Genomic DNA, 23696 nt, shown 5'->3' on the forward strand with positions numbered 1-23696 from the left:
TTACCTTTTTTTTTTTTTTTTTAAATCAAACTATTACCGTCTTGTAGGACTTTTCACCGCATTTTGCGACAGGATACACACACGGCAGTGATCAACCGTTTGACAGCAAATAAAAGAGCTTCAACACTGCCGTCGTCTGTATGCACGTACAAATAATTAACTGCATTTGAAGCTTTCATAAAATTAAAAATGAAACACCCAAAACTGTATATGGCATCATCACGAAGACGAACTATATGTTTATACTTGAAATTCTGGAGGAGACGTCGGATAGCGTCGCGTGGTGACGTAATGATGCATGCCATTAATCGATCTATGTACTATAACATGTAAAACAGGAACATGAAAGGATTATTCTAAAAGCAACTCATGTAAACACCTTAATCATAATATTGTCTTATTCAGAATAAGGTAAATAATTAGATTACTGATGTCCATGTAAACATAGTCAATGACACCCTTCACAAGGAGGGTAAGCCACAAACATTCATTGCCAAAGAAGCTGGCTGTTCACAGAGTGCTGTATCCAAGCATGTTAACAGAAAGTTGAGTGGAAGGAAAAAAAGATGCACAACCAACCGAGAGAACCGTAGCCTTATGAGGATTGTCAAGCAAAATCGATTCAAGAATTTGGGTGAACTTCACAAGGAATGGACTGAGGCTGGGGTCAAGGCATCAAGAGCCACCACACACAGACGTGTCAAGGAATTTGGCTACAGTTGTCCTCTCCTGAACCACAGACAATGGCAGAGGCGTCTTACCTGGGCTAAGGAGAAGAAGAACTGGACTGTTGCCCAGTGGTCCAAAGTCCTCTTTTCAGATGAGAGCAAGTTTTGTATTTCATTTGGAAACCAAGGTCCTAGAGTCTGGAGGAAGGGTGGAGAAGCTCATAGCCCAAGTTGCTTGAAGTCCAGTGTTAAGTTTCCACAGTCTGTGATGATTTGGGGTGCAATGTCATCTGCTGGTGTTGGTCCATTGTGTTTTTTGAAAACCAAAGTCACTGCACCCAATTTACGGATAAAAATGGATAAATGTACTGTAGCATCACATCACTTGCACACCAATGGATCCTCTGCAGTGAATGGGTTCCGTAAGAATTAGAATCCAAGCAGCTAATAAAAACATCACAATAACCCATAACTAGTTAGCAAAACTCATGTCCATCAATTAATGTCTTGTGAAGCGAAAAGATGTGTGTTTGTATGAAACAAATCCATCATTAAGTATTAACTGTTGTTTCTGGGTAAAATTCTGGGCAAAATACAAGCATAATAATGCTTCCTCCAGTAAAAAAAAAAAAATCAAGACGAGACAGTTAACAGAGATTTCATATTTTAGCTAGGAGCAACAGTTGTTTACTAGTTTCGTTTGTTTGTTTGGACTCTCATTCTGACGGCACACATTTACTGCAGAGGATCCACTGGTGCCCAAGTGATGTAATGCTAAATTTCTCCAAATTTGTTCCGATGAAGAAACAAACTCATCTACATCTTAGATGGCATGAGGGTGAGTACATTTTAAGCAAATTTCAACAATTCTTTTATTGTTGTAATCAAAATATAAGTGTATTCAAAAATAAATAATTAACACTGGTCTTCAGTGTAAGTTACTTTAATGCATTTATGCCAAATGATTAGTTGACCCAAATATTCTGTAATTTACTCAAAAATATCCATTTAATCTTTTCATTATCATCTCTTTAAGAAGGATACTGTATATGTGGATGTTGTCCAAAATTTCATTTTATCTAATGCATTTCCAAGTTTTTGGAAAAACTGTATGTTGAATTCTCAATCTGTGAATTGTGCATTCTAAACAGGCAACAAGACCGCAAGTGTGTCTTAATACAGGATTCATCCAGTTCATCTGCTCTGAGCTAGTTTAGAGAGCTGTCCGTGGTTCTGAAGTTTCCTCTATTTTCCATAGTGCTGAACTTTGTGTTGGCCTTTGAAGGATGCTTTTTAGAAGAAACTAACATAGCTATTCAGTGCAGCTGAAATGCTATAGACAAAGGAGTTTTTCTTTCTCTTCTTCACTCCATCATGTTCAGGGTTACATAAGTGTATTAAACTGAACTGACAGTGCCATCTCGGCAGCTACGTTTCATTTAGTCCACTCTTTCTCTCTTTTACTCTCCATTTTTTCAACTACTTTCTCACACAGGCAGTCTGATATGAATTAGCAAACGTCTGCGTGCATGAGTGTGCATATCTAAGCATGTAAATGCGCAAGTGTGTGAGTATGTGTACTTTTAAGTGAGTCAGGCAGGCCTGAACTCCAGGTGGGCCTCTACTGTTTGTACCCTTGAGCAGCTACTTAACCTGATTCGCTCCAGTGCCTACCCAGCTGTACTAATGGCTAATGTGATTGTGGAAACAGAAGCCTTGGATAAAGGCATCTGCCAGGCAAATCGCTGGCAATATTGTGCAGTGTCATGACTTAAAGACTGATTTAGAGCGTGGAGCGAAGGATGAAGAAAGGAGACGGTGAAAAAGAAATATGTAGCGGGACATTAAAAATTGAATCACAAAGATGGATGACAAAGGTGAGTAAAAGGAGAAGCTTAGGAATAGACCACGTCTGTAAAAGCAAATAAGATAAAGAAGAATAAGAAAAGAAACCAAAATGAAATTCAGTGTTTGACAGGTTGCTCAGATTATTCAGTATAAGATGACTGAGGCAGTTTTGCAAAAAGCTGACTCAAAGTGGATGATGATGCAGTGCAATGGCATATAATTTTTCAACGGTCAGAAGTGTCAGTGCATAAGATGGCAAGGCCAAGAATAAATGCTCTTTCAAAGACTTGACATTAAAGATTTTAGAGAGAGCAGAGAGGTATAAAGGTGTTTGGATTGGTGTATCCAAGGCTGTGAAGAGTTGTAAAGTGTGTTTTTATAGCTTTTCAGAGACTGAAGGGCAATGTTGACATGTGAATACGACATATTTTAAATGAAGAGTTTTTACGCACTTTTAATGAGGACTGCATCTGTATTAAGGTTGTATAATACTATTACCTCTACTAAATTTACCACAGTTAAACTTGTGTGCCATTTTTTTTATGTATGATCATGATTTTTTATGAGTATGATCATGAGTTGACTATGAAACAACCCGAATTCCGGAAATGTTGGGACGTTTTTTAAATTTGAATAAATTGAAAACTAAAAGAATTTCAAATCACATGAGCCAATATTTTATTCACAATAGAACATAAAGAACATAAATGTTTAAACTGAGAAATTGTAAAATTTTATGCACAAAATGAGCTCATTTCAAATGTGATGCCTGCTACAGGTCTCAAAATAGTTTGGATGGGGGCATGTTTACCATGGTGTAGCATCTCTACTTCTTTTCAAAAGAGTTTGAAGACATCTGGGCATTGAGGTTATGAGTTTCTGCAGTTTTGGTGTCGGAATTTGGTCCCATTCTTGCCTGATATAGGTTTCCAGCTGCTGAAGAGTTCGTGGTCATCTTTGACATTTTTCGTTTAATGATGCGCCAAATGTTCTCTATAGGTGAAAAATCTGGACTGCAGGCAGGCCAATTCAGCACCTGGACTCTTCTACTACTAAGCCATGCTGTTGTAGTAGCTGCAGTATGTGGTTTTGCATTGTCCTGCTGAAATACACAAGGCCTTCCCTGAAATAGACATCGTCTGGAGGGGAGCATATGTTGCTTTAAAACCTTTATATACCTTTCAGTATTCATAGTGCCTTCCAAAATATGCAAGCTGCCCATACCGTATGCACTTATGCACCCCCATATCATCAGAGATGCTGGCTTTTAAGCTGAACGCTGATAACACGCTGGAAGGTCTCCCTTCTCTTTAGCCCAGAGGACACAGTGTCCATGATTTCCAACAAGAATGTCAAATTTGGACTCGTCTGACCATAGAACACTTTTCCACTTTGAAACAGTCCATTTTAAATGAGCCTTGGCCCACAGGACACGACAGCGCTTCTGGACCATGTTCACATATGGCTTCCTTTTTGCATGATAGAGCTTTAGTTGGCATCTGCAGATGGCATGGTGGATTGTGTTTACCGACAGTGGTTTCTGGAAGTATTCCTGGGCCCATTTCGTAATGTCAATGACAGAATCATGCCGATGATGAGTGATGCAGTGTTGTCTGAGGGCCTGAAGACCACGGGCATCCAACAAATGTTTTCGGCCTTGTCCCTTACGCACAGAGATTTCTCCAGTTTATCTGAATCTTTTGATGATGTTATGCACTGTAGATGATGAGATTTGCAAAGCCTTTGCAATTTGATGTTGAGGAACGTTGTTTTAAAGTATTCCACAATCTTTTTACGCAGTCTTTCACAGATTGGAGAGCCTCTGCCCATCTTTATTTCTGAGAGACTCTGCCTCTCTAAGACATCCCTTTTATAGCTAATCATGTTACAGACCTGATGTAAATTAGCTTAATTAGTTGCTAGATGTTCTCCCAGCGATCTTGCTTTTTCAGCCCTTTGTTGCCCCCATGCCAACTTTTTGAAACCTGTAGCAGGCCTCAAATTTGAAATGAGCTCATTTAGTGGATAAAAGTGTCACATTTCTGTGTTTAAACGTGTTATGTTCTCTATGTTCTATTGTGAATAATGTATTGGCTCATGTGATTTGAAAGTCTTTTAGTTGTCATTTTTTTCAAATTTAAAAAAATGCCCCAACATTTCCGGAATTCGGGTTGTATAAAAACTGTCTAGATAACAATGTTAGAGATTGTATGCTTGTGTGTTTTGGAAGAGATCAACATTAAAGTCATCATGAAATTACAACAATGATCCAATCAGTTCCCGATTGATAAAATCAAATCCCATCTGACATTTTCTTTCTCATTTGAGGAGCCGTTTCACTTGGATATACATCACAATAGGGAAGAAAAGATCACAACTTCTGTTTCATGCTGACATTAAGAATTGCCCAAAGAGATTTTGAGACCAGTGCTGTGTTGCCCTGAAAATTTTAAATTTTATGCCTTGCAAACTTAATGATTGGTTTTCTGTGACGTATTTTACATTGTTGTTTCAAAGATTTATTTATTTTTTTGTTAAATTTACAAAACAATTACTGGTCTTGAAAGAATCATTGATATTATAAGAAACTACAAACCTTTCAGTAATGTTTTGCATTATATGCTATCAGTTTCCAGAAAAAGTTACATTACATCCCCAAACTCACCCCATTTGACATTTTCTGTGAATTTGCCTTTATTTACTGAATTTGATACATTGTAATTTTACCTTCAACATCACAATATGTTTGCACCTCTACTAAACTTACTAACTCTCACCTCACAAAGCTTTTTTTTAAATATAATTTTAAATGCTAGTGTGTATATTGCTAGTGTTTGCCCTTTTTTGATGGGTCTTGATAGTGTCACCTATAGCGTCTTGATTGTAGAACACTTGGTGGGTGTTAACTATGATCAGTGTGGAAGTAATTTTGTAACACTTTTGCTGTATTTCATAGAATTTTCAGACCCTTAAGTAAGCAACTCTTCAAATCCGCTGTGGCTGTTGAGTTTACATGGGGCCATGTCTTTTCCCCAGCTTCTCTTTTAAGCCACAAGGCTTCATTGTGTACAGCAAAGCAAATGCACAATCAACATGCAGGTCAATAAATGGCCACATACCAGCCATCTCTACTGACCAAGCAGCAACGAGCGCGATCGATTAAGGAAGTAATTAAGTAAGACTCCCAATGAATCCATGGGTGGTCATCCCTTGTTTTGTTGTTCCTGGTATGTCTTTGTCTTTCTCCTTACCTTTTTCATTATCTCTTACACTGAGTTTGCTCCTTTTGCCTGCTTTGGTAAGATAAGCAGAGTAGTCCTAGGATTTAAAGACATTTGAGTCTGGCCTCATCTCAGACACCAGCCTGGTATGACTTTGCTGAACTTGGTTCAGTGTTTAGTCTGAGATGTGTTTGAGGGTGACTGATGACTCGTGCTGATTGATAAGGTCACGCTATTGTGCTACAATGCACTAACGTTGATTTGTCTGCTCAGGAAGATGTGAATACTTGAAGGAAAATGCCCTCCGTTGATTTCAGACCAAAAATAGGTCTGCCAACTTGACTGAATCACTTATTTTCAAGTGATTTTTCCTTGATTTCTGAAAGAAAATTTTGAGAGTTTAAAGCTCAAAGCAGCACAATATGTGAACCTTAACTAAAGTTAACTGCTCTCTGTTTTGTATGTGTCCTTGGGCCCTCAAAATTATTGCTGTAGAAATAAAAGTAATATGATTTTAAAAATACTTTGTATGTACACTCTTAAAAATAAAGGTTCTTTGTTGGCATTGATGGTTTCATGAATAATCTTTAACATCCAACTTTTGCATTGCACTAAAGGTCTTGATAGTGGAAAAAATTCTTCATATTATTATATATATATATATTTTATCACATTAAGAAAAAAATAGTTATTTTCAAAGGAAGGTTTTTTGGAGAAACCAAAAATTCTTCTTCTATAGCATCACTGCAAAAACACAGCTTTATTTTTAAAAGTATCTGATTATTTTTGGCTGATTTTGGGCCATTTTAATCATTCTATAAAACCTGAACCAATCTTTTAACAAATTATGTAAAACTGTTATACTAATATTGAAAAAAGTATTGTACTATTCAATGTGACTCAACACTATTATGGCTTCTTTATTTTTAGTAATCCTTTTTTATGTTTGCTGGAACTATTTATATTTTCTAATAATGGAACTATTTTCATTACTGTTTTCTGTTTTGTTTTCTGTTTTCTTTACTAGAAGAAAAAGAACAAATTAGTAACTCCATAAATTCAAACACACTTTTACTGAAAAACAATGCAGAACATTACTGACTGATTTAAAGGTTTTTTTGTTTTTGTTTTTTTTTGTGCATTCTATTGTGCAATTTTTATTGTTTATTGCAAAATCTGCAGAATTTGCATATAAGAGTTCATTTGCAAAAACAGATAATTCCGTTTTTAACAATTTTCAAAAATCATGTTTTTTCATTGTGCATTCCAATTAATCTCAATCAAACTGCAGTTGGGTTATTTTGATTAAGTAAAAATAACTAAAAAATACAGCTATCTAACACAATAAATCACAATAAAAACATGATTTTTGAGTTTTTTCAAATAAACTCTTTATATCACATAAAGCCCAAACATTTATGTTTGCAAGGGATAAAATGAATGCACAAGATCAATGAATATACATTTTTCCAGTGCCAGTTCTCTTACACTGGGCCCAGGCCAGAAGACCACCCTTACCGAACACAGATTAGATGTTGTACTGACAAAATATAACTTTATAACCCTTTTTAGTGTTTTATTTTCAATAAAATGTAAAAAAAAAAAAAAAAAAAAAATTCAGACCTGATTTCCAATTATATTCAGTGTTTCAAAGCAATTGCCAGACAGCACGGTGAGCTTTTGAACTCTTTAGCTTCAGCTTCAAAGCTTCAGTTGGCCTTAACCAATAGTTCTCTCTTATTGTTTGCCCTCCCTTCATATTTCACTTTGGTGGATATTTTTTGCCTTCAGTATAAATGTTATGCCAAAAGTTCAGGATAAAATAATGGTGCGGTTGACCTTTTTTCCCTGGTATGGATAGATGAAGGCAGAAGTGGGGGAGAGAGAGACTCCTGCGTAAGAGGCAGAGGTAACAAAACGGATCAACAGAACCCTGAGGGAGAATAGATGAAATGTCACATGGAGCGATCACAGAGAGGGTTCACTTTATGTGGAAGACGTGTTCCCTACAATACTTTTTCTTTCTTTTTGTAAGTCTGAGAGATGAAATTAGTGTCTGAGTTTGGGTGAACTAGAAACCCCATTTGTTCACTTGGTGTGTGGTCATTTGGGGGTGTTTTCAAGAATTACATTCAGTTACGCCAACACATTGTGTGAAGGGCAACTCATCCGGCCTTCCTGAAAGGAGTAGGATAATTCAATAGGTGCTGATTGAGGTGGGCATGGCGGGTTGCCCCCTACTGACTCAATCAGTGTGTGGGTGTGTGTGTGTGCTTGTATTGTATGTGAATGCTGGTGCAGGGTCACTGGTCTCTTTTATCCCTTATACTTGTGTAACACCTCATTATCGAAGAGGTATGGCAGCCGTTTGGGCCTTTTGTGGTTTGAAGCCAATATGAAATGCCATCCACAATCTGTTTTACTTCTGTCAGTAAGTTAAAGCATGGACTGCTAATAAGTATCTTAGGGTTAAAAACCTACAAATTTATGAGTTCTCAAATATGTATTTCAAGATGCGCAGATTTTGGTAAACTTCAAATGTATAAATCAAGTAAAATCTACTACGCTTTACAATGCAGGTGCTCCCAGCATGCAGTGGGACATGAATTATTAATAAGGTTGCATATTTTCAATGTTTGCCAGGTTTATTTGCACTGTTGCTATTCTTGATGTTCTTATCAAGTTTGGTAAGTTGTTTTTCTATGCTGATTTAATTTTTATCCCCTCGATGATTTACATGACATTTACATTTATGCATTTGGCAGATTCCAAAGCAAGTTACACTGCATTCAAGGTATATATTTAATTGGTTCTTGCGTTGTTATTGTTAACATTATTGTGTTTTGTGCCCTAAGTGTATAGGTTTCCTAAATTTAGCATATAGAAAAAATATTATAAAAGTAATAATAAATATTACAAATTAAGGTAAATATTGATTTCATAAGCTCCTGAAATTTCTGAAAAATAACTGATTGATTTATCTAGCACATTCCAAATCAAATGTTTAACTGCAGAGTATGAGTATTAGATCTCATTCCACAGTTCCAGAAGCTTCCCGGTATTTATAGAGAACTCTAGAGACTGGCGACCACCTCAGGAGTTTTCTGCGGCTGGCACATCCACCGCTGAGGTAAGCACTGGACCAATCATGGATTCTGTTGTTGAGCTTTGGGCCAGGAGGGTCAGTGGGTCAGTCTGTAGCGTCTCATACCTCTGCACTGTCGGGGCCTAAAGGAGGCAAATGACCTAATTAGCTGTCTGAATAATTGCCTGAAAGTCTGCATGAGGTCTAGCAGGGTCAGTTATGTGTGCGTATGTGTGTGTGGCTAGTTAAAAGCCTGAAAGAAGTTTATCTCTCTTATCATCAGGTAGAGAGATCATAAAACCTTATATAATCACTTATACTTACACTACCGGTCAAAACTTTAGAATAATTATGTTTTTAATTTTTTTTTATGTTTTTGAAAGAAGTCTCTTATGCAGGGGCGGATTTGGGGGCCCTAAGCAAATTTCAGGTACGGGGCACCAACAAAATAACTATAATGCTCTTTTACGCGTAACCCTTATTTTGCTCGCTAGCACTCTCTCATTATAGCTATAGCTATCGTTTATTGCAACTATTACTCCTTCACAACTTAAGTAGCCTAAATAATTAGTCAACCTGATGCTGTTCTAAAGCCATATTAAGCTACCTTATTTTTTTCGGATAACAAAAGACATTATATAAAAAATAAAAATAAAAAAAAGCTTGTACTTTGAATTGTAAACTTCTTCAATCTTTTTCCAAAAAGGATTCAAATGTCATAAAAATTATACCATGCAACTCGTTCCATATTCCAAGTGTTCTTAGGGCATATGATAGGGTTTGCCGAGAAACAAATCGAAAATGTAATCTATTAAGTGGAAATCTCCAGTCATTGCATTCGTGCATTTATACGAGTTTTTAGTTTATAATTCATTTGCATTTATTGTCAGGAGAAGCACACGAGAGAGTCATTTTGAAACATCAAGACAAATAAAATTATGATTGAATTATGAATATAACTGTTCTGAGACAGTCATAACAGCGTAGAATGCGCGCAAAGAGCGCTCAGTCTATAATCACTAAAATCTATCACTCACTTCAGTTCATCGCGATCTCACGACGTTTCGTTAATAAGCTCTCTGCACAATGAATCTCTTATTTACATCTTATCTACATGTTGTTATAATGAGAGGATTCACAAGCTTGCAGAACTCCGCACCTGACAAAAACTCGCCGTTTTGAGTGGTGAGTGAACATTTGACGCTCTCCAGAACACAAATACATAGGCCTACTGGTGCATTTGCCAAATATGTTTCGCGAATATCAGACGGGGCCCCCTGATTCCCCGGGGCCCTAAGCGGCCGCTTACCTCGCCTATTGGTTAAATCCGCCCCTGCTCTTATGCTTAACAAGGCTGCATTTATTTAGTTTAGGTAAACATTTACTTTAATAAGCATAAAATGACATGCCATAAACAGATCTTGGGTAAAATGGTTAATTTGTAATTAAATTAAATTATTCTATCGGATTTGTTTTTGTTATTGATTCAGTTATATTCAAAATAAACAATTCTCTCATTTTACCCACCATCTTGGGTGGATTTCTGTTGTCTTCTCCATGAAGGATTCATGTCAGGCTGGCTTAGATTTTGACCAAAAGTGCAATGCTTAGTCTATGTCGGCAGCTCACTAGGTTTTGGTTTTGGAACGGAGCCATGATGTCCACCTCCATTTATATCTCTCTTTCAGCCAGACAGCTGTGTTTGAGAAAGCAGCAGGAGCTACCCAACCGTCCAGGCCTAAGGAAGCATGTCAGAGTAGTGAGGTGCTTCGCATAAGTCCATTTTTTAACCCGATTCTAGTGCAGAAACAAACATCAGCTTCAGGCTGTGTGGCTGATCCAATTCTGCCATTGTGGAACCGCACAGATTTTATGGTGTAATATCTCATGGCTTCATTCTTAAAACTGCTTCGCTATTGCATCAGAAAAGTAAGCCTACAGCCCACCTGTTGAGATTGTCCAGTTTCCCAAGCCGTGTCTCTCATGGGAGTTTAGTCGAGATTTTAAAATCAGATTGTGACTTTAGGCTGTTTTTCAAGACCTAGTGTGTACTGCTTACCTAAACACAATTTTTGAGCATTAGACATGCTTTTGAGATACCTTATTTTGGCCGAGGCAACGTTGCATATATATTCTTTGTGGATAAGGCAATCCCACAATGGATTGTGACAATCTCAGCAAAAAAGAATCCATCTATTATTCAATGCTAAACAGTATTGTTATGAAATCCAATGGCGTGTATAAGGTTTGAATCAATATATACATACTTCTGTGTTTTAAGTTTAGCTACTTGCTAACTCCAAAATTAGTTGTGTGCTAGTTAAGTATCTTGTCCTGCTCACAAAGATTTGAAATGAGTGACTGCTTACAAAGTTCTCAAATTGTCATTGGAATGTTTTATATCAAATACATATAATAATATACTTTTTAACAAATTAAGCTTTTAAACTTTTCAGTTGCAATACAATATGTATTAGAAATATATATAAATAAAAATGTGTGTATATATATATATATATATATATGTATGTATGTATGTGTGTGTATACATATATACTGTATATACATACATACACATATATTACATATACAAATATACATATATTTGACAAAAACCTCACTGTGCCTCAGAAAAATATTATAATGTATCATATTTGACAGTCAGTGAGCATCATGCATTTTCTTTGAATGGAAAAGAACAGTTTTGACATTTTGACAGAGAAAGGCATACAAGTTTGGAGCAACATGAGGGTGGGCAGATGATGACAGATTTTTCAGTTTAAAGCAAATGATCTGTGGAGAGTGCGCAGATGGGTCTGATCAGATTTAGACAAGTAAAAAGGTGATTTCCACCACAACATTTGAGAAAAGAAACATTTTGTAACTGTATTTTTGGAAGTTGCATTCAGAATCCACTTGGCTCATAAATCTGAGGGGGCGCGTTTGAATGGGCATGATGCTTCTGGTGGTGAGAAAAGCAGCAATTAGGTTTGTGTAATGTTTTGACATTAGACTAAATATCAGATTAATCGCATAGCAGAGCTTGTGTGTTTTCCTGGGTGAATTACTGACATTTACACACTTGTTAGTGCAGCAGGAAAGTTGCAGTGTAGTGAATTTGTGCTACCTCATGAGGGATTCATTCAGAAATACACATTTTGTAATGCATAGCTTCATTCAGTGATGTGTCATGTGATACAAGGGTGGTTAAAATATTTTTCACATACTAAGGGACCTAGCTGGTAAATTTAAAGAAGATGAGCCAAGATTTCTCCTTAACACATGATTTTAAGCAAGGGAGTCGATAGACCCTTTTTACAGACACAAGCCCCATGCAGTGAAATGCCACTGTGACTATCGTATACCAACATGAGAATCATTTTCTCATTTTAGCAATCAAGTCATGTGTGTTTTCTGTCAGCTGTTTGGTATCAGAACTAGCAATGCCAGATTCTCTTTTGATCTATGTCAAACAGATTTTCTAAAATTCTCACACATAAATATTGGGATGTTTTTTAAAGGTCCCATGGCATGAAAATTTCACTTTATGAGGTTTTTAAAATTAATATGAGTTCCCCTAGCCTGCCTATGGTCCCCCAGTGGCTAGAAATGGCGATAGGTGTAAACCGAGCCCTGGGTATCCTGCTTCGCCTTTGAGAAAATGAAAGCTCAGATGGCCCAATCTGGAATCTTCCCTTTATGTCGTCATTCGGGGAAAGGTTACCTCCTCTTTCTCTGCTTTGCCCACCCATGAGAAAATGAGCTACTACTGTGCGAGGCGAGCACAATATATTTTTTTTTTCCTTTAGAGACATCATGGCTTGCAAACGAGCGAAGCATGGCAGTTGCTCAGTGTTTGGATGTACAAATGAACACCGAAGTATTTTTTTAGTTCCTTCATCCGAGCATATGGCTAGCATTAGCTACATGATAATAATCGTAACAGCATACATAAACAAACCAACTAAAGTACCGTATCCAGACACAATATTTTAAACTAACCATTCGGAGACGTCCTGCTGTAGCCGCTGAGTTGCAACTTCTTCATCCGGTGCTTCTCCATCCGGATCAGATTCTGGGTCAAACTGAAAAGCTTGAAGGACTGAGAGTCTACGAGCCATTGCGATACATCCACTGTCAACATTAGCGCATGGTAGCGTAAGCTGGTTAAGGCCACACACCCACCCTCCACCTTGCCCCGCCTCTCTCCTCCTCATTAGCATTTAAAGCTACAGACACAGAAATGGCACGTCCTAAGAAAAGCTCATTGTGGGACTGGCTCGTAGTTGCTGAAATTCTGCACCAAGGCTGAATTTCGGGAAAGAGACATCAGATACAGTACTAGGGACCACTTAGGCCTATATAAAAGCATCCAAAAAGCAGCATGTCATGGGACCTTTAAGACAGAAAACAAAAAGAACACCGGGTGAGATCGATATTTACCTTCAGTCCATTGTAGGAAACAAAATTTGCAGAAGTCTTCTATCGTTTATCATTGACGAAGCAGCTTTTTTTTTTTGCATGAACAACTCTATGAAGGTAAAGATGATAAATTTCCATTTATATCCAAATAAAATATTTAAAAAATAGTTTCAAAATACAGGCTTTTTTGATGGGGGGCCTGTGCCCAAGTACTGATGAAAGTCTAAAAACCATCACCAGCATAAGCAGCATTCAAGACCAAATGTTGTTGTGATCCATCATATTGATCATGTTGAACTGAGGCTTGAGATCTGTCTCTCTGTAATTAGAAAGCCACATTCTGTATCCATCCTGTATTCGCAAACTGTCAATTCCCAGTTTTTTTTAAAACCTTCACATCACCAGCTTTAATGCTTCTTGTGCTGAGATTGTGTGGCTTTATCATTGCCTTCATTGCACTTCCTCAATTGCTTACGCTGCTTATTAGCAGAGCTCTGATCTGTAGGAGTGTCACTCTAGCCTTATGGGAAATCAATGGCTAATCGGAATGAGGGTCATTCAAATCTACCACAGTAATTCTGCCACGGTGGCTCTGGAGCCAAATGAAAACGCAAAGTAAAGACATAAGGGCTCGGACCTTAATCACATAAACAGGCAGGGATAAACAGTTCTGCTTAGCAAAGAAGTAATGTGAGAGAAACCGGCCCGGCAGAGAAACCCGTAACAATTCCGTCGAGAATTTGGTGTTTGTTTGGGTTTAATGAGTTTTTGAGTTTGGTGTGACACAGGGAAAGTGCTTCTGTTGAGATAGAGAGATGGAGAAAAAGCAGCAGAGAGGTGAAGAGTGGAGAGGTTCGCTCATGCACTTGGCAAATACGAAGCGGTTCGATCGCAAAACGTAACGGATACCTCAACACTCAACGTTGTCATAGTGACACACTGAGAAAACAAAATCTGTTTAATTTAACTGAGTGGGTTATGCAGCGATATCAAAAGCCTCACAACGGCTGCTTATTACTACAAGGAGCGCTCGATGACACAGAGGAGGACGATGTTTTCCAGTGCGCCGACTCATACCATGCTATTGATTGGCCTGTGAAGAGGTCCTTGTGCAACGAGAGCCGGTGCTCAGTCCTCCATTACGATAATTGCGTTGTGTATCACATCTGTCGCATCAGCTCTGGCATTGGCAATGAATAAACAGTGACAGTAATGTCTCTCCTTTGTTTAAAACCGTCTTCTGTCCTTTTTAAATGCTGATGATGGTGCATTGAAAAAATATCCAGCAGGCCTAATGGTGCCCTCGGGGCAAACATAAACAGAATTCATTACCGGATAAAAATGCAAATGTTTGATCAGAAACTCTTTTTAAAAAAAAAACAACGAAAGTCTGAGGTCCATATCTATGCACTGTTAATTTAATAGTTCTAGAAAATGAGATTTTGTCTGTATTTACTCGTTTTAAACCTAAATGCTGTTATTCTTTCAGAGGAACAAAAAAGGAGATATTTTACGCAGATTTTATCAAACAATTATGGTTCATTGTGACCAAGACTATCAAGTAAGAGGTTAAACAACAACACAAATAAAATCACCATACGAATACATTACATATGACTACATTCCATGTCTTCTAAAGTTGTACGATAGCTTTGTGTAATGAACAATCTGGTAATTAAGTCATTATTGCTCTCCTCAAAGGCTTCAAAAGTGTGGGGTTGGTAAGATTTTTAAATGTTTTTAAAACAAGTCTCATGCTCACCAATTTCTTATTGTTGTTGAAATATTGATATTTTTGTGGAAACATGATTTTTAATTTTTATTATTGTTTCATGATTATTTTGTTATTTTTGATGAACAGCATTTATTAATGAACAGGCAATTTTTTTTAACACAATATTTTAGCATTAAAATGGTATTGTAAGTTACAACATATGCCAGAACCAATGCTGTTTTGGTATCAGTTAGGTTGACATGCCATTTTTAAGTTGTGCCATTGCTAAGCAATTATGATAAATATTTTCATAGTAATATAATTTTAATTCCACTTTTGATCATTTTGATTATTTTAGTAGCAGTAAGCACATATTAAAAATAATTTTTGACCTTTTCACTGGCCTGTTTTGAAGATGAATAGCAATATTACGACTATTGAATTTAACCTTTTTGTTCTTTATTGCCAAATTTTCATCCTTTGAATCCAACCATTTTGCATTTGATTATAGCAAACTGTTTCTAACTAAAAGGTCAAACTCAAAAATTGCTGTAAATATCACTCTAGAAGCAAACATGTTAATAAGGCCAGAGGTACACAAACACAGTGTCAAATGCGTGCGATCGCACAGCACTTCACGCTGAGGACCAATCAGACAGCCGACCTCACTTGCCACTGGGGCTTTGCTCCTGCCTCTGTTTGACATGCTGGGCCTGTCCCAGAGGAACCTGCTTTTATAAGGCAAACGTTTGGAATTAGCATTTTCACAAAAGGGCAGCAAAGTCCTCTTGTCAGGAACGTGGAAAGGTCACCAGGTTTCCTGCTGCATCGAGACTCCCCGAATGGCGTGATATCACTCCTCTCTCTCAGTCAGCGAGGGCAGCAGAAATTGAGAGATGACTTGGGCTCTATCTCCGGTGACATTACGAGGGTCATTTAGCACTCGAGATTGAGAGCCATAATTGGTTATGAGGGTCCGACACTGAAATATGGCCAGTGTCGCCGAAACCATGAAGCATGGACTACATCCACCCAGACACAGTCAGGCAGTGACTTTGAGAGGAAAAGCCGAGAGGGCGGGCGCTGAGGCATGCAGACTCAACTTCACTGGGTCTGCTTGCCATCCTGCTAGGGCTGGTAGAGCGTGGCACGGATGTCTCTCTGAGAACCAGCCAGACGGGGTCTCCTCAGAGACCACCTCGGGTTGGGAGGTGTGCGTCTCTGTGTTTGTGTCGAGGAGGGAGGTGGGTGGTGTCTGATGGGCTACATGCTTACACGGATGAGTTAGCAAAGCCGAGAGATAACAGAGACATGGAGTGGCTTAAAGAACGAGGCGAGGGTTCAGTGGAGGAGATCTCCGGCTATTGTGAGTGTAATCATTGATAGAGAGGGCAAAGTCATACTTCAGAAAGGCTTCCAGGCTTAACTTAAATTCCAGCTTGCTTTTTTTTCTCCCCTGAATGGAGACATCGCCCTACTGCACAAGTTTTACTTCTGATAAGGAATATGGACCTGAAATTAATTATTTAGGGAAACATTTATTGTGAATGGTCATTTACACACCTTTGTGCCATCCCAAGTATGACTGTTTAATATTTAGTAAAACGCAAATTAAGATAGCAAAGCCAAGGTCATGAGTTCAATTCCCAGGAAACACATTCCAATAAAGTGCTTTAGATATCGAAATATATAAAAAAGATAATAATGTTCACTAATTAATAGGTAATACTAAGAAATATTACATATATGTATACAACCATTCAAAAGTATAATTTGGGTTGGTAAGAAGTCTCTTATGCTCACCAAGGCTGAATTTATTTGATTAAAAATTACAGTCAAACAGTTAAACTGTGAAATTTTAAAATTTATTATATATGCTTTTTACTAGAATATATTTTAAAATGTAATTTATTCCTGTGATGGCAAAGCTGAATTTTCAGCAGCCCTTTCTCTAGTTTTAAGTAGTAGGAAATCTAATTCTCTAGTAGGAAATCTAATATGCTGATTTTGTGCTCAGGAAACATTTTATTATTATTTATTGTTGAAAACTGGTGTTCCGTAATGCATTTTTTTCCATAATGATTTTTTTTTTTTTTCAGGATTCCTTGACAAAGATAATAGCTTCTAAATAAAGTTGTTGTTTTTTTCAGATTTATTGTACAAGCTCTTTCTTCACTGCTATTGTTTTTTCTTGAGCTCATACACTTAATATTTTGATGTTCACTACTGTCATTTCTTTTGGGAGTTTCATCTTGCAAAAATTACGAGTGGCTTGTGCTTTTGATTGATTTTACCAAACTGCTTTGTTTAAATAATAAATAATATACAGTTGTAACTGTAAAATAATAACAAGCTTATGATTTTATAAATATCTCTTGACACTGGGCAGTCAAACCGCACACGTTTTTAATAACTTATAAGCCAGTGGAATGCATCCTGATGTATTCCTACTCTATTATATACCTGCACATCTTATGTATCACTATGATGTAGATGTCTCACATCACTTGCAAATGCATGTCAAATCTCTAATTCCACAGTGTGAGGTACAAGCACAGCTCAGCATGGAGCTTCAACGCATTAAGTGTATTAGATTTCAATCTGACATCTGGTCATTATCATCTCCTCTCTCTCTCGCTCTTTCTCTCCCTCTCTCTGTCTTTCACATACTCCATCTCCATAAACAATTCCATTTGAAAAGCTCTGCTGCTGCTGTCAGCTTCTTACAGTTTCCAACATCTCCTCTCCTCTCACACCCTCCCCCCCTCGTTCGTCCTGTAGTTTGTGTGGCGTACATCGAAGCAGGTGAGTAAATCACAGAGATGCTGAGTGCGAGATAACGAGGCGATGGGGGATTCTTACTGCTGCAGATGCATCGCCCAAGGCTGAATGGAAGGGTGGAGCAAACCAGCACCAGCACAGATGTTCACATGATGCACCATGATAGGGGTCATGGATACCAATGAAGACCCTTGGCGTCTTGGACCTTTTTTAAAGGTAAAATGTGAAATTGCAAGATGTAATTGGAAGTAAAGTTGCTTGGTTTCCCAAACCCTTCCCATCACCTCCCCTGCCATTGGTCATCAAATAGATAGTCCCGCCCTAAACTCACACCACTGGTTGCAATGTTGATATTGCTGGTTGGGATGCTCAAACCTCAAAAAATGATATTCTCCCTTCAGCCAGCTGTGGTTACTGAACGAGCAGTGCCTTGTTGCTCCTTCAGAAGGCTTTCTAGAACCTATACTCTTTCTGCTCCTCTCTGGTCAAATAAGCCGCCAACATCCACCCGAACTGCAGAAACCATCGCAATTGTCAAAAAGCAACTGGAGACACATTTTCACTTAAAGGAATAGTTCACCCAAAAATGAAAATTCTGTCATTAATTACTCCTGTCGTTCCAAATGCTTAAGACCTTCGTTCATCTTCAGAACATAAATTAAGATATTTCTGATGAAACCCGAGAGCTTTGCGACCCTCCAGACACTGTAAAAAAAAAAAAAAAAAAGTCGAGCCAACTTAAAATTTTAAGGCAACCAGCTTCAGCAGATTTTTGAGTTTTCTCAACTGGTCATTTTAAGTTTATACAACGAAATTTGAGAATCTCCCACAAAAACAAGTTGAGCAAACTCAAAAATCTGCTGAAGTTGGTTGCCTTAAAATTTTAAGTTGGTTCAATTTTTTTTTTACAGTGTAGACAGCGACACAACTACCACATTCAAGGCCCAGAAAGGTAGTTAGGACATTGTTAAAATAGTCCTAGATATGTAACATCAGCCGGTTCAAACTTAATTTTATGAAGCTATCAGAATACTTTTGTACGCAAAGAAAACAAAAATAACAACTTCATTCAACAATTCTTCTCTTCCGGGTCATTTGAGTACCACGACTCACAACCCTAAACCAAAATTTTTCTGCTCTAGCTTGTTTCCTAATCCAGCAGTCGAATAAGTGTGGCACTGTATATTGCAAATATTGCTGGCTCTGTGATAAATTGCATTTGCTTCTCTATGCTTTCAATAAATGTATCTGCTAAATGCATAAATGTAAATCAAATGGTCAAGGTTTGCCTGATTAGCACAGACCATACCCATAATCTTTCTGCTATGAGAATTTGCAAATCATTTTTCATTTTGCACGGTTTTGTTATCTAAAGTTACTTACTGTTCATTGCAGGTGCATTTTTTATCAGAATGCGTTCAACCCATGACCTTGGTGTTGTTTGCGCTATTGCTCCTAGAGCTGATATACAGGAACCTGCCTGCATCACACCTGACCGAACTCAGGTGCTACATTAGTATTTTCAGATCAGGACCCAAATTTAAACATGCTTGTTTTTCATAATGTATATTCAGGAAAAATGCAAATCTTTGTTTCCTGAAATATTATGATGCTCATATGATACTTGCCCTTAAAGTCTTATGTTTGAAAAGACAAATGATAAGACAAGGAGAGCTAGAGAATCTGATGCCCTTGCATTGTCTCAGACTCCCAAGACACTTGCTCATTTCCCAGCAGGCCTAAAAGGAGAACAGGATAAAAACAGGATTTTATATAAGATTCAAACAGATTTCACAACTTTAATAAACATGAACCGACATGAAATCAACCTTTGAACTACATTGGTCCTTCTGGGAATGTAGATATGCAGCTATGTTTTATTTGGATTTTTATTGACCTTCAGCATTATTGAAGGTTCTTAAAGCAGGGTAGTTATACTTAACTTTAAAAAAAAAAAAAAAAAAAAAACCTTGAACATTTTTGTTCAGCCTGAAACACTGAAATAATTAAAAAATCAAAAAAAATTGTCATTTTCATTTAAAGTTTACTAAAATAATTACAACTAAAACTTTAATATAAATAAAAACTAAATAGACATAGCAAAAGTAAAATCTAAAATCCACAATCATTTAGGAGTCTATGAAAAGTGTGTGGCTGTAAAATATTTGGCCACATTTGTGTTCCTCAAACAGTCGAGCATGCCCCTAGCAATGGCAAGGAATGCATAAATTTAAGGTATATCTTGAATGCAATGAGTATCTGCCAGATGCATGAATGTAAATACATCAAAACAGTACACAGTCAATAAAGACATCCTATGATTATTTCCAAATGGCCAAAGCAGACATACAATGTAAATGTATTACACTTTTTAATGAAAGTGTGCAATACACATTTAAAATCTGAATGAAACATATACAGTAATGATGTGACTTATGCTCTGAATCCACCAGAAACTCCAGCAGTATCAGCAGATTTTGACAGACGTCACTGACTTCACCTCTCAATGACTGGCGACTGGTATTTATGACATTTTTGTCTCTTTAACTGCTGTCAATCTCACAATCCCACCGCTCAGTTTTCTAGAGAATGAATTGAAAATGAATTCTCATCTCCACTCGCTTTGCACCATGTATGGTTAAGCAAAGAGCGCGTTGGATAGAGCGGTAAAATCAAGTTTTAATAAAGGTTGTTTGAAGGATTGGATGTGGAGACCAAAGACACTGAAAGACACAGCTACACTTTGAACTTGTAATTACTCCACCATAGAAAGACAGATTAGAATCATCAACCAATAGAAAACGACTATTTCCCTGTAATTACAAAACAGACAGAGACAAAAAGAAACAAAGGACATAAAGCATCACAATACACATCCTGTCACCACAGACACTAATGGGAAACAGATAGAGAGAACGTGGGGACGGGAAAGATAAATGGGTAATGCTCAAGTCTGTTCATTTAGAAAAGCACCAAATGAAGAAAAAAATTATTATCAGCGTTCCTTTATAAAACTCACAGCTTTCGTGGATTGTATTATGTCTTCATAATTGGTGTCAGAGTCCAGTTTGGATTTGAAAAGAAATCCTAATTGACTAATGTGATGAGGGAATTTATGTGCAACAGGTGGGACAAAAGACTTTGTAGGGATGATATTTGTTGAAATATCAAAACACCACTTTGCACATCCAACGCAGATTGGCATAAACTGTGTTAATATTGTTTACTCAGGTGAAGTCAGAATCAGTGTATTAAGATTTGTTTTGTTGAATGCTTGAACATATTTATGTATGCCATGGCATACAAGTGAAGCTAATAGAAGCACAATTACAGAGAATACATTAGGAATAAAGCAGAAACAAGGCACATTTTCATTTTAATTAAATATGTTTATTATTTATTTCAGAAGATATGGCTCAGGGAGCGTGAGGGTTGAAGTAACCAGCTGATTTTAAAAGCGTGATGGGAATAGAAGAAGCAGAAATGAGATGCATAGATAGCGTCATGCTGGGCATTATTACAGTGTTTCACTGTTAATTGCATTTGAGCTTTTAAACTTGAAAAATAGTTTTCTATTGTGAAGTGCAATAGTGATTTTTGTGGAAATAATGTAGCTAAACACAAATAGGGCTATGAAAGAAATGAGAGTTGATTTGTTGGAGTGTTTTTTCTTTATTTGAGAGCGTTTACATGCACATCAAAATTAAAATTAAGCTAATTAGAACCTTATTATGCTAGAAATGTGTTTATACGAGATTACATGTTTTTCCCTCCAATGTTGATGCCAGTTTATTAAGCAAATCACTTGCTTTGGATAAAAAGTGTCTGTTAAATACATGTAAATGTTCATTTTTCAGTTTTGCTTTATTTGTTTATTTACTTGTTCACTGTAAAAAAAAAAAAAAAAAATCTGAATGTCATACAGTTATTTAAAAATGAAGTTGAAACTGGTTAAAGAAACAGACACTCACCAAGTTTTGCATTCTTACAAGAAACTTTGCAAAGGTTTTGTGAGCCAATGCAAAAGCACTGAAATATTATTTTTCCACCAACAGTAACTTCCATCATCACGTCCCTTTAGGGGCATTCGCTGGTTGGACACACAAACTATCCATGATACATGGCAAGATTAAAGATAACAACTCAAATGACACTTTTACGTTCAAATGACAAATGCAGTATGCTAATGCTAAGGCTGTTTTGTTTTTCAGGAAATTAAACTCACTTTCCAAGGTTTAATGCTATACTGTACTAAACAACAAAGATGTTTGCTCTGGAAGTAAGTGAACTTTTTTTTTTTTTTTTTTGCTTCACCCCTGGGAAAAAACAGAACTGTAGACAGCTCACAGAAAATGCAAACTTAAATTTTCCCACAAACCCTGGAAAAGGTAACTTTGACCATGTTTATTGTAGGTTCAGGCTTATGTTTATTCACACTATACCTAGATGTTTATTCTGGTAGATAAAATACATTTAAAAGACATATATACAGTATACAGCTGAAGGGTATTATTTTATTTTAGCTATTTTATTCCATATAGAACTTTTCTATTTCTGCCTTACTTTTTCTTTGTTTGCTCATTAATAAACATATAAATAAACTTTAAGGGAACCTTAAAGTAGTGTACTGAAGATTTTGAAATATTATATACCATAACTACATCTGGTATGCAGGGCAACTGAGTTCGCTTGAGCATTTTGTCTGCTCTCATTGAGTCAGCTTTTTACTGTACTCTATTAATAGGCACAATGACCCCTCAAACAAAAGGGTCAGTTTGTATTGGTGCCTACAACAAGCTCAAGCCAGAACAGTATACTCACTGAAAAAAGTACAAAAACAGCAGCAGGCTTTTCTGCTAACCTGACTAGTTGGTTCTTTGTGCATTGGCATCTCAGACCTCTTCTGGTTCACCGGCAAACCTGACTTACACGGTAAGAGATTACTTCTCATCTAATCGCATATAAAAGTTGTATTTACCAACACAAAGTATGTTAGAAGGGTTTTAGTTTTGCTATTTGCAGTGCAACAAGTCCAGCATAAATGTACTGTGAAGTCTGAAAATCTGGAATGCTTTTCAGTTTAAGCTGAAAAACCATTCAAATGAATAAATGACATAAAATGAATCACAGTGAAAACAACTTTCACTCAGAAATTGCTAGTAAATTTCACAATAACTAAGAAACAACAAGTAACACGTTGAATTCATGTTAATTTTTGAAGAATGAAATAGTATTTCCTTGTAAAATGTGAATTTTTACAGTGTAGAAAATTACAGACTCTGCACTAAATAACTAACTAAATAAACAAGTTTGTGACATTGATTATGTGAACATTTTTGTAGGCGGTCAGATATTTTTGTTCTTGGGAACATCTGAAATCATGCTGGAGAACATGATCATCAGATTTTGTTCATGCAGTTTGAAGCAAAAGGGTGACAAACCAAATACTGGAAATTCTGGAATTCATATAAATGTTCATCTTTTTTTTTAATTCAATTATATTTTCTGGATAATATAATTTGTATTGAAGAAAAATGATTACATTACAAAAGACTGCAAACAGAAGCAGACTTTTGGACCCCATAAAATAATTAGCAAATGTCTGGTTTTTATGTAGGATGATGTCATTCCACAAAAAAAACATATCACAAGTGTCAGTGAAATTCTAATTGAATTATTCTAATGATTATCTTTATAGTAAAGGATCAGTGGCCATTGAAAAGGCTCATTATGGAAGGCACCAGAGGACGCATTTTGCAGCTAATGGTAATGGGCGTTTTGCTGGGGTGAGATTCTTAATACCCATAATTCCAAAACCTCTTTCATAGTATCTTATATAACAAATTACAGTTCTTATTCCATTTATAGTAAAGCAAAATCCATTTCACTGAAAAGAAAAGTCCTCCATCTGTTATCCATTATTTTAAAAAGTGCTTTTATCTCAGACTGGCCAAATG

At 36.8% G+C, this 23696-nt stretch overlaps 1 protein-coding gene across 2 annotated transcripts in view; it reads left to right on the forward strand.

The window, feature by feature from the left end:
• si:dkey-266f7.9 (uncharacterized protein LOC100006223 homolog) overlaps window positions 1–23696 on the forward strand; it is a 31955-nt gene that overhangs the window by 5937 nt on the left and 2322 nt on the right. Inside the window, exons 2-6 of one of the 2 annotated variants that reach the window (XM_058753039.1) lie at window positions 17740–17955; window positions 20193–20259; window positions 21795–22018; window positions 22636–22671; window positions 23438–23525. In XM_058753039.1, the coding sequence (XP_058609022.1) occupies window positions 23470–23525 (56 nt within the window). In that variant the 5' untranslated portion in view covers window positions 17740–17955; window positions 20193–20259; window positions 21795–22018; window positions 22636–22671; window positions 23438–23469. Of the gene's footprint in view, window positions 1–17739; window positions 17956–20192; window positions 20260–21794; window positions 22019–22635; window positions 22672–22941; window positions 23526–23696 lie in introns of those variants that run through there. The other variant, XM_058753038.1, reaches the window with a different exon arrangement.

Source organism: Onychostoma macrolepis, chromosome 19 (genome assembly GCF_012432095.1).
Source record: "Onychostoma macrolepis isolate SWU-2019 chromosome 19, ASM1243209v1, whole genome shotgun sequence".
NCBI lineage: Eukaryota > Metazoa > Chordata > Actinopteri > Cypriniformes > Cyprinidae > Onychostoma > Onychostoma macrolepis.